The sequence below is a fragment of the Engystomops pustulosus genome, chromosome 1 (genome assembly GCF_040894005.1).
Source record: "Engystomops pustulosus chromosome 1, aEngPut4.maternal, whole genome shotgun sequence".
Classification (NCBI taxonomy): Eukaryota; Metazoa; Chordata; class Amphibia; order Anura; family Leptodactylidae; genus Engystomops; species Engystomops pustulosus.
The window spans coordinates 202379612-202392255 of NC_092411.1; the positions used below are offsets into that span (position 1 = coordinate 202379612).

At 37.4% G+C, this 12644-nt stretch overlaps 1 protein-coding gene across 2 annotated transcripts in view; it reads left to right on the forward strand.

Moving 5' to 3' along the window:
- LOC140070990 (complement C3-like) overlaps positions 1-10924 on the forward strand; it is a 101866-nt gene extending 90942 nt beyond the window's left edge. For both annotated transcript variants that reach the window (XM_072118174.1, XM_072118182.1), the window contains 5 exons: positions 976-1050; positions 2988-3062; positions 8571-8654; positions 9445-9586; positions 10734-10924. In XM_072118174.1, coding sequence (XP_071974275.1) covers positions 976-1050; positions 2988-3062; positions 8571-8654; positions 9445-9586; positions 10734-10842 — 485 coding nt within the window. In that variant the 3' untranslated portion in view covers positions 10843-10924. The remainder of the gene's footprint in view (positions 1-975; positions 1051-2987; positions 3063-8570; positions 8655-9444; positions 9587-10733) is intronic.
- Positions 10925-12644: the final 1720 nt, after the last annotated feature.

Below are 12644 nucleotides of genomic sequence, written 5' to 3' on the forward strand. Positions count from 1 at the left end.
TTGAATGGCAGTATTGTGCAACGAACCATTTTTGAGCCGTATAAAAATATAGAGCCTTATGTGCTCGGATTAAAAACATCACATATATACAGATTCATACAGACTCATACAGCACAGAAATACAGGGCTGGAGAAATCACACGTTTGTGTGAATGTAGCCTTAAGCTCATAGCAAAGACTAGTGCAATGACTCTGTAACTATCAAGTTCTGCACAGAGCATCAGGGCCTTAGCTATCCAACTAAAGCAATGGAGGCTACTTTAGTGGTATCTATGCCACAAGTTCTATGACAATGAGATTGACAGCTGTTTAGGAGACCAGCTTCATATTATGTTACTTACTGTGAGCAGCTATTCAGAATCTCAATGTTAAAAGCTGCCTTAAGTTACAGACATAACTTCCCATTCTCAATGAGTAGGCCCACTGGGGCGTCAGCTTCCCTTTCCCACCGACCTAGAGATAGCCCAGTCTTTACCATCCTAAGTGCCCATAGTTTATACATTTTACTGGACAGGTCATAACCAGTATCAATATAAAGCATTTTTAAAGTGGATTTCCCACAAACATAACCACATTTAAATTTGTAGGCTATTTAAATAAAAATTTTTCTTTTTTCAAAAATAAATAATAAACCATAGTGTTTAAGTGTTCAAGATTTCCCATGTCCATCTTAATGGTGACAATCTTGTCTTGATTGGTTGCGAATAAAAGATAACCTCGGCTACAATAAGGTGGTGGCTGGGTATTACACTATAGAAGGTGTCTGCATTGACAGTTTCATCCAATATCAAAGATGGTTGGAGAAAAACTTCACAACCCTGCAAACTTTGTTTATGTTAACAAAATCTTTAACTTTTATTGTTTTACACATTTAACTATGGCAATGTTCTAGGGAAATCTTCTCAATAAATACTACATATACTGCATTTTAACAGTTTCTCTAATGAATATCTTTATCTTCTCTTTCATATTTAGAAAACTGTGCATGCCTAGGGAACATGACCGCCGAAGACTTAAAAGAAAAGGCATGCAGAGTAGGAGTTAACTTTGGTAAGTGTTCATAAATGGACAATCCCCTTTATTCATCAACTTTACTAAATTACAGGAAATATGATGAGGTACTGTTGCCCTTTCTGTTTGGGGTGTTGAGAGCGGTTAGTAACTAAGGCCCAATTACAAATGCAATGGAGGAGGCAATACAAATATTAATTCCTAAAAAGGGAAAATATTTGACTGATTTGGGCTCTTATCATTATTGAATAGGGATGTAAAAATAAATGCAAAGATCTTAGTAAATAGGTTGAAAAAAGTTATCACCTCTCTTGTGCACTCTGACCAGGAAGGGGTTCTGCTCAGAACCAGCATAGACTCTTTACAGATCTACAGATGTGGGATTGTGCTGACTTCTTCATCCTTCTATTAGATGCTATAAACACATTTGATAGGGTGAAGTGGCTGTACCTATGGGCGGTATTGCACAGATTAGTATTGAGTCAAGAATTGATTAAATGCACGTAGGTTCAATATAGATCTATAGATGGGAGTAGTTCTGGTTTCCACCCTTTTAAGGGGAAAGCAGCAAGAATGTCCCCTCTACCTGCTTGCTTTTGCTTTGTGGTTGAACCACTTGGCATTAAGGTGAGAGGCCGATTACGTTTTATGTACTATACAAGATTCTACTAGTACTGTGTCCCGGGTGCTAAATTCTTATAAATTCTTTATAATGTAGAGAAATAGATACCAGGCAGAAATAAAATACTAAAAGAGGAAGAAACAACATGCTCTTCTCCAGAGCTGATAGTATGAGCCTTGTCAAGATGGTAGTTTTACCATTTAGTATAGAAGGAGTTTTAAGTGATCTGATATGGAGAGGGAAACAGGCCAGATTAATATTATGTGTCGGCACAAGTGGGGTTCTTGATCAGTAAACCGAACCAAACAGGTTTACAGATGAACAAAAGAAAACTAGTTACAGTGTGCTGGGCCAGTTTACAGGTCCCCTCTGTGTGCAATGGTAAGTCTCAATTTCTTCTCCAGAAAGCAACAACCCAGCACACATGGCTCCATATATTTAACCCATTCAGGTCTAAGCGCATGAGAATAAAGCCCGATTTTTAAAATCTGCTAAATGTCACTATATTTGGTTCTAACTATAGAAAAGTGATTATGGTGGAGGTTGATATGTTTCGTATTTATTTGTTTAAAAAAATTGTAAATTTAGTGAAAATTTTGCAATATATGCAGTTTTCAAGTCATGATCATCATACATTTAGTCCAACAGCCCAATTTACTGTATTTTTGGACTGTACGCCACAATTTTCAGAAAGAAAAAACTTTGTCAATCCCTCCTGACCACTGTCCTGGAGATCAGGTGAAGTAATGATAAAGCATTCCCCCCCAAATCTAAGAGAGAGAATGCTACTGCACTGATCCCTCCCTCTCCCTGCATCACAAGTGTTTCTATAGGAACTGTGATGCCAGTGAATTGATGTCAAAACCATCTTACCCAGTCCCAGTCTCATACTGCCGAGTGGAACTGGGTAAGATGAAGTTTGTGTGTATAGCAGTACTTAGTGTTTGTTTGCTTGTATAGCAGTGTTGAGTGTGTTGCTATGTTTATAATAGTAATGCTCAGTTTGCTCAGTGTATTGCTCTGTGTGTAATAGGAGTGCTGAGTGTGTTTGTATAGTAATGCAGAATATGTTCATGTGTGTGTATAGTAATGCTGAATGTGTTTGTGTGTGTGTAAGGCAGCGCTGAATGTGTCCATGTGTGTATATCAGTGCTGAATGCATTTGTGTGTGTATAGCAATGCTGAATGTGTTTGTGTGTGTGTATAGCAGTGCTGGCAACTGGCAAAAAAACCTGCAAAGTATAAAATTCTACACATTTAACTATAGTAGTGTTCTAGGGAAATCCTTTATAAATACTATATATACTGTATTTTTAACAGTTTCTAATATCTTTATGATCTCTTTCATATTTAGAAAAGTGTACATGTATAGGGAAAATGACTGCCGAAGACTTAAAAGAAAGGGCATGCAAAGTAGGAGTTGACTTTGGTAAGTGTTCATATATAGGAAATCCCTTTTATTTATCAACTAACTAAATTAAAGGTGTTCAGCAAGAAGATAATCGTCTTGCAAAAGAGCCGATAGTTTAATAATTATTGCCATTGCTTGTCAGGGTGCGGTCACACGTTGCAGTTAAAACTGCATCGCAATTAGTTTTGGGTTGGTTTTATGTGGTATTACTTATTTTAACAAGTGAAAGATATCAAATCAACAGGTTAATGAAATTTGTTGAACAGTTTTCTTCTTCAAAATCAAATTCACCCATTCAGTTCATGTCTCACACCTGTGAAATTGACAAAACTGCACCTACCACCTCAAAACTAATTGCGATGCAGTTTTAACTGCAACGTGTGACCGCACCCTTAGTCTAGCACTGTGAGGTAATAAAACTCAATTGTATAGTGCATCTACTTCTTTCCTCTCTGTATACTCATCTTTCTGCTCCACTCTCCCTAGGCTGTAAGCACATACACATGTGGATAGACACAATAGTATATGCACAAATTGTACAACTATAGAAATCATCAGCACTGCAACTATAATGCATTTTGATAAAGCTAGCAACATATATGCACCAATTATCCAGAAATGGCACAAAGTTGTGACTTGAGTATAAGTGTAGTTTTTTTTTGGTACTGGGATGATTGGCACCCCCTAGGGCACTTTAGTAAAATATATACAGGTTTAAAGATGAACAAAGGAAAGCTATTTACCACGTGCTGGAAATGAGTGAGGTTCCTTCTGTGTGCGGTCAGCATGAATCTCCCCTCCAGAAAGCAACAACCCAGCACACATGGCTCCTGATAAATAAGGGCAATGTTAGACAAGCCTGCTCATCCCTAGGATTGTGCTAGTGTCCCTCCTACTGGGGTCCAGTGTCTGTAATTTTAGAACCCAAGAGAACCAAAATTAGAACTTTTCAATGAAAGATCATAGAGCAATGGTACTAGTACCATTGGATGTGGCTGGGACTCCAGGTCCTTTAGAAACAGAGTTTGAGACCAGAACCCCTGTTGTTAAACAACGTAGATAACATTGGGAGAAAGGGTTGTTCTATATGTTGAAATGATAACCATAATCATGTGACCCTCCTTACCTTTCTATATTCGACACATGTGCCATTTTACTTATTTATCGTGTTTTATTCCTTTTGGAGAAAAGTCCTTTGCAATATGAATACCATCCCGCCCATATGAAGTCAAACTTTTCCATCTGATTTCTAATTGCTGCCGTGAAGTTTTCCACTGTCCTCAGGTCTTTCATGCAGTGGTACAGGTCCATAGGGGAAGGTGGTAATGGACATTTCCAATGCAGGGCAATAAGACTTAGTGTCTGTTAACATGTGAAGGGGCAGCTTGGCGCCAGTTCCTCTAATTGTGTTTGGGAGCAAATTTAGGAGGTATATAGCTGGTTCGAGAGGGATATCTCCATGGAGCAATGACGTAGTCAGCCTCCTAACCTCCCATTATGGCTGAATAATTGGGCAGTCCCAATAGTCGTGGAATAAGGAGCCATTTCCCAAACCGCATTGTCAGCAGATATTTGGGAGGGCTGGGTTAAATTTATGAAGCAATTCCGGAGTTTGAAACCAGGTCATCAATATCTTTATCTGGTTTTCTTTGCAAAGATTACAGATTGAGGACTTTCTATATAACCTATAAACCTACAACCTATAAGTCATAGTGTTGATCTAGAGGAAGGTAAAATAAACCATATGAGGCTGATACCAATTGTCCCATTTAGGGAAAAATTCCCCCAAGATCCCAAGTACATTGATCAACATCCAATTAACAAAATGTTTTGTTCTCATGTGATTTTTTTAACTGGTTTTATTAAGAAATACATTAATAAACGATTAACAAAACCATGAGTCATTATTTGTTGACAATACAAATAAATAAATTTTGTTCTCAAGAAAAGCACCCAGGCCCATTGAATAACACTATATAGAGTATCAACCCTAACAACCTACTTTGGCAGAGAGTTCCATAGTCTCATTGCTGCCTCTCCTCTATGTGTAGAGGGTGCCCCCTTGGCTCCCTTTGGACAGATCCTTGTACCACCCATTCAGATATTTATATATGCAATGAGGTCAACCCTAAGCTGTCTTTTTTCTAAGCTGAATAACCCCTATATCCTTTTTATACACTGGTGCCCAAAACCAAACACAATATTACATGCATGATGGGACTAGTGCAGAGCTATGCTCTCATCATGAGTATCTGTGTTGATACATACAGTATAACTGATTCATCTTCAGTGTTTTCAGGAAAATTACATACTTATGTCCCAAAATACCCCAAAATAATTAATCAGGGTCTGACTAACATTATTGAGGTCTGTAATGTGATTCAGCAATGCATTGTAGTTTTCTGTTCCACTGTCACTTTAGCCTGGCATTTGGCAACAGGGCCCACTATGGTAGGAAACTTGTAAGTTAAGCACAACATTTTAGCTTCTACAGTAAACAATTAAACAAAAGTCATGGCCAAAAGTTTTGCGAATGATACAAATGTTAATTTTTACAAAGTCTACTGCATCAGGTTTTATAATGGCAATTGGCATATACTCCAGAATGTTATAAAGAGTGATCAGCTTAACAGCAAAGTCAATATTTGCCTAGTAAAATAACTTTTTCCCGAAAAACACATTTCAACTTCATTGCAGGCCTGCCTTAAAAGGAGCAGCTAACATTGTTTCAGTGATTGCTCCATTAACACAGGTGTGGGTGTTGATGAGGACAGGGCTGGAGATCAATCTGTCATGATTAAGTAAGAATCACACCACTGGACACTTTAAAAGGAGGCTGGTGCTTGGCATCATTGTTTCTCTTCTGTTAACCATGGTTATCTCTAAAGAAACATGTGCAGTCATCACTGCACTGCACAAAACTGGCATAAAACAGGGAAGAGTATTGCAGCTAGAAAGATTGCACCTCAGTCAACAATCTATCGCATCATGAAGGAATTCAAGGAGGGAGGTTCCATTGTTGCCAAAAAGGCTCCAGCGCGCACAAGAAGGGCCAGCAAGCACCAGGACTGTCTCTTAAAAGTGTTTCAGCTTCGGGATCGGCCTACCAGCAGTGAAGAGCTTGCTCAGGAATGGCAGCAGGCAGGTGTGAGGGCATCTGCATGCACTGCGAGGCGGAGACTCTCGGAGCAAGGCCTGGTGTCAAGGAGGGCAGCCACGTCTCTCCAGAAAAAAAACATCAGGGACAGACTGATATTCTGCAAAAGGTACAGGGAGTGGATGGCTGAGGACTGGGGTAAAGTAATTTTCTCTGATGAATCCCCTTTCCGATTGTTTGGAACATCTGGAAAACAGCTTGTTCGGAGAAGACAAAGTGAGCGATACCTTGTCTCATGCCAACTGTAAAGCATCCTGCAACCATTCATGTGTGGGGTTGTTTCTCAGCCAAGGGAATCGGCCCTCTCACAGTCTTTCCTAAAAACGCATCCATGAACAAAGAATGGTACCAGAATGTCCTCCAAGAGCAACTTCTCCCAACTGTCCAAGAGCAGTTTGGTGATCAACAATGCCTTTTCCAGCATGATGGAGAACTTTGCCATAAAGCAAAGGTGATAACTAAATGGCTCAGGGAACAAAACATAGAGATTTTGGATCCATGGCCTGGAAACTCCCCAGATCTAAATCCCATTGAGAACTTGTGGTCAATCATCAAGAGACGGGTGGACAAACAAAAAACAACAAATTGTGACAAAATGCAAACATTGATTGTGCAAGAATGGACTGCTATCGGTCAAGATTTGGTCCAAAAGTTGATTGAGAGCTGCCAGGGAGAATTGCAGAGGTCCTGAAGAAGAAGGGCCAACACTGCAAATATTGACCTGCTGCATTAACTCATTCTAACTGTCAATAAAATCTTTTGTTACTCATAATATGATTGCACTTGTATTTCTGTATGTGATAATAACATCTGACAAACATAAATAAAGACCAGGGGGCAACAGATCATGTGAAAATATAATATTTGTGTCATTCTCAAAACTTTTGGCCATGACTGTATCGCTATTATGTCTATTACTAGTCTGGACCTAATAATGGAACTAGACTCTAGATCCTTAAAGGGGTATTCCAGGAATCAGCATAATTCATATATAAATGGGTCCTTAAAATATAAGCTAATGTGTAATTAGTTGTTATTTAAAATGTTGCTCCCCTTAGCAGAAAATGCTGGTGACATAGACTGTAATGAAGAATTAAAATGCTACTGGCCCTTTAATCAGTCCGGTAATTTCCTCCCCGCGGTCCGTTGCAGAGCATACACAGGACAGAAGATGGCCGCTGGTCACATGTCCACATCACATGTCCTGCACCTGCCTGAGCAAGTCATGTGATCACCACTACATTTGGCTGTAGTGGGTTGGTTGCAGTGCATCCAGTATGGGCAGTGTTGTGGTGATGGCAGTTACACATCATTACTATGGTAACAGAGCAGGAAAACCTGTTACATCATCACTGGGAGCAGAGTATAAGAGGGAGGAGTTACTGAGAACTAAAGGATCTTGGGACTTGTAGTTTCCAGTGTCAGCCATCTTGGTGATAACTTTAGAGAGGCCATAAAATTTTGTGAATCATAAAATCAAACTATTTAAGCTCAGTTTTGTGACTAATGACATTAAGTTTTGTTACATTCATTTGTTTATAGCACTATGGGTTTTTGTATCAGACGTTCATATTCCCGGAATACCCCTTTAAATATAGTGAAGAAACTACCATAAAAATAATACTGATGTAACCTGTTACAGGCAGTTCTTAAAGGGGTTTTCCACATAAATTGTCCATATGCTATTAATGCCTTAATAATAATCCCTAAATGCCCACCAATTGATTCACCATCCCTGATGGTTCCTTTATTGCTGTGTGATGACTCTCTGTGCACTCTGTATGATTTAAACCAAAAGAGAGTTCCACAAAGAGAAATATAATCTAATATTAATAGTTTTATTGTAAACTAACCATTTTTAAAAACCATGACAACAGGTACATACGAGTTAATAGAAACCTGTGCCCAGGGGAGATATACCCCGGCACTAGACAACGTGGGTTAATATTGTATGTAATGTTTTACACAGTGGCAATGTTCATACATCATGATATTAGTGACAACATAAAAATATCATGTACACACACATGGGAAATGGACACCAAATACCTACTGTGGGGGTCAGCGTGGGGCTCAGCTGCACCATGGGTGAGGACAACCTGACTCGCTTGATTTCACAAAAAGTTCTCTTTACATATGCATTTGTATTACTCTTTTGATATACCTTTGGTGTGGATAAACTCCCACAGTAGGTATTATACTACTGGGGATACACTATACACTACTGGGGATGCTGTGACCAATGCATTTACCACACTAGGCTTATACTCGAGTCAATAGCTTTTCCTAGTTTTTGGTGGTAAATTTAGGTGCCTCGGCTTATACTCCAGTATGTATATTACTTACAATGTGTTTATGTTTTTGTTTAGTTGTAAAGGCCAAACTGACACACTCAAGCAGAAATGCCAACTATGACTACTACAATTTCACCATCATGGATGTAATCAAAGAAGGTAAATAAAAATGTTTTATTCTCTGTGTAAAGCTAGAAGAAAATTAATGTTTTAATACATCTTTATGTGAATATATAAAAAAACATTTTTTAAATCCTATCTATTCTCGTTGCAAAAAATATTAACCCACCCACCTCAGTGTTCATGTTCCCTAGATCATAAATATCATATACAACAGACCTGTTGTGATTTTTTAAGTCTTATTCCATGTAATGGGTTTATCTCACAACAATAACCATTTAAAACATAACCTAAGAACTTTTACAATTCCTCTACCCATGGACCACAAGAATATACTGTGGTGATTGAGAAATGCAGAATTATATGCCATGCATTTAATTATCAGACCCTGTTAGGTCATACAATGTACATGCATGGTCGCATATGTATATTATAATTGATATTGTCGGAAAATCTCAAAGACAAAAAAATAGTAAACTGCCATTCATAATCTACCAGCCTTTCTGAAATATCGCATTGTCCCTCACTTAAAAGAACACAGTTGGGGAAAATAACCAGAATCAAGTTCACAACAAATAGCCTATATTTCTTAGCTTCTACATTCTGTCCGAATGGCGTCCAATCTCTGAACCTCTCTCCACCAGGTGGAATACCGTATTCTACCTGGTGGACACAAGAGATGACGCATTATATCGTACCCACAAATTAAGAGTGTTAAAAGGGTCTTGCATAAAAATATAGCTTGCATTCCAAGCACACTAAGCTCCTGGCATTTTTTCGGATGGAGAAAACCATGTGGCTTTGTTGAAAAATGTTCATTGTTGTGCAGGAGCCGACATTAAATCCTCCACCACAGGCCATCAAAGACAGTTCCTTAATCACATGGCTTGTAGCGAGTCACTTCAACTGAAAATCAACATGGAGTATCTAATAATGAATCACTACTCTAACGTATGGGAAATTTCAGCAACGTAAGTATCATAACATTCCAAAGTGTATATGGCTTATTTTGTTCATAAAAGAAATCAGACCAAAGTAAAATTTGTAGACATCACCTTTTTTTTTAAGAATCTGATAATTGCTGCTAACCCCTTTGGAATCTATGGGGTTTGACGGTTCAACTGGCCTCCATCATGTAATGGCAGGATGCCTACGAGTTCTATGAAAGCCTATGACACCCAGCCAATAGTTAGGCCAACTAGGCCACCACTCAGTATAACAATGACAAGAATAATAAACTGTATTATAACATACTAAAATAAAAACTTTTGAAAATGTTTAAAAAATGTAATTAAAAAAATAATAATGCTTGTTTCAAAAAACTAAAAAGTCTAACTAATTGGTATTGCCACATACATGAAAAATAAAATACATTATTAATACATACAAACGACAAAACAAAAATAATAAAACCCCGTTTTTTTGGGGCATCCACGATCCCCGAAATCATAGCAATGAAAATATCAAATTATTCTGCAATTATTTTTAATATAAGAATTCAAGATAGGAAATGTTCACTCTGCATTATTTAGCAGGTTCTACCTGTTCAAAAAAATTGGCCTTTAATTCAATTCAATAAGGAGCAACTACTGACTTTTTCTTTTCCTTCTACCATTGGGAAAGAAAAACCCAACATGACCTATGTTGCTGAATTATCAGTTGCAGAACCTCTCCTTTAGCCAGGGAGTGTGGCTACATGTAGCTAAACCTGAGCTGGATTTTCAGGTCGCCAACCACGTCAAAATTTAATCAGACTCTGAGAATATAGCTTTTTGATTGCCAGTACATATTTATATAATATTTTGGTAAAGGTCTATACAATTGTATAATAATAAAAAAGATTTATGGGAAAAAAAAAATCATTTAAAAAAATTATTTTAGTTTTTTCTTATTCTTTACAAGAAATGTTAAGAAAATTATTCTTTATTATTTAAAGTCTCACTTCATTAAAAAAAATTGTAACAATATGTAAAGCTGTTCCAAATATATTGTCATTTAAAGAAGAGCAGAACTGCAAACATTGATTTATACATTCAGGCACCAATGACCCTTGATCACAAAGAGGTTAAGCTATTTACCTTTTATATTATAATTCAGATGTCCTTTTTTACTTTGCAGGGCGAGTTACATGTTTAGCACTGAAACAGTCATATTCGTTTGGCCAAAAGATAATCATCTGCTGGAGACATTTGCCGAAAACATGAAGGATTTAGGCTGTAATACTTAAACCGATTGAAAATAGATTCAAATTCTTAAGTAAATGTTCACTAATGGAAAATGTAGAAAAGTTATTTTATGAATAAAGATTTAAGACCATTTAAGTGAATTTTCTTTCTAATATAATGTCAGACTGGGCTGTTATGTTATGGGACTGTTATGATTCTGGGAGCCCTATTACTATTAGTAACCTACAGACGGTCTTTTAGGCCCCACTAAGCCCCGTGAGCAAGAAAAACATGACCACACAGCTGCAGTCAGGCAGCGGCAAGAGCAGACTCTCCTGCCAAGCCTTCTACATAAGCCTTCAGTTTTTGTAGTTTTCTAATTGTACGGTCACCAACTACAGCTGGTCAGGGAAAAAAAAAATTCTACTCTGCTTATGGCAAGTTTGCCATACAGAGACTTGAAAGACCTTATGTGCTCAGCTGGGGATTCTGGGTAATATGCAAAAACCAGGATGAAATTGAAATTTTTGCCTCAAAGCTATTTTGAAGACAGCCCCCTCAGCATCAATAATGAATTTCATAATTAAGTCTTGTGACATAATGTGGGATAACCAGTATATCTATTCCAAAAGAGGTTACCAACTGGTTTGGCTAGGATACAGTTTTTGAATTCTGACGTCGCTTTGTATGGTTATAATTTTTGAACACTGTTACTTAGCAAAACAATTCTGAGATTGTTTTTCCTCACATGTTGTACTTAAAATTTGCATTTATTTACAAAAAAAAAAAAAAAAAATGATGAATTCTTTGAAAAATTTGCCATTTTTGAAATTATTGCATTTTCAGGCAGATAGATTTACCATTTAATAAGTTGCTGAATAACATTTCCCATATGTCTACTTTACATTTACTTTATTTTGATGTCACATGGCTTACAAATCAAATATCGATTTTACGTATTTTCAGAATTGAGTATTTTGGGGATAAATACTGTTTTGAATTAAATTTTACATATTTATCTTCATACTAATCGAATCAAAATGGAGGCGATATTTAGAATGGTCAAATTTAGACGGTTATACGATCACTTAGCCCTAAAATTTACACATTTCCAAAAGATAAAAAGAGAAAACCCATCTTACCATTTGTTATGTAATTTCTCTTGAGTACAGAGACCGCCTACATGTGGCCGTTACTTGTTTTATGGGCGCACAGCGAGGCGCAGGAGGGAAGGAGGGACCTGCAGATGCCAGGATTTTAGTTCTCATTGGCTCCTTTTGTAGGCTATAAAATTTTAGTTACTTCATTATTGGGGTTTTGCGGGATGAGATGCTTCTTCCAGTGTTACCATTATGGGGTTGGTATCCCCTATTGTTGAGAGTTTATGAACTTTTTTTTTGAGGGCAGGAGTAGAAAAACATCAATTCTGTACAGTGGTTAGGTGTTATGGTAGATGTGAGGCAAAGTTTTCCTTTTCCCACTTTGGAAAACATATTTGCATATTTCCAACTACTGCTTGAACATTATAACATACAAACAAAGAATGCAAAAACATATTCAAAGTATACAAATGTGTATCACTTTGTTAATACGAGATATGATATGCAATCAAATATAAAGACCACACAATTCATAAGACAATCCCAGAATTAGGCGAATTAGGCTTTAAAAAAAAAAATTAAACGCGTAGTCACCTCCTCCTTCGGGGCACGGATGGATCAGTCGCACCACGGCGTGGGACATCAGGAATAATGGAGGCGGCGAGTACAGGTTTATCATCAAAAGCCCCCCCACTTTTTAAACTCTTGGACAATCCCTTTAATTGCTTACAAAACAGAAATTCGTGGTTTTTTAAGCTGGGATT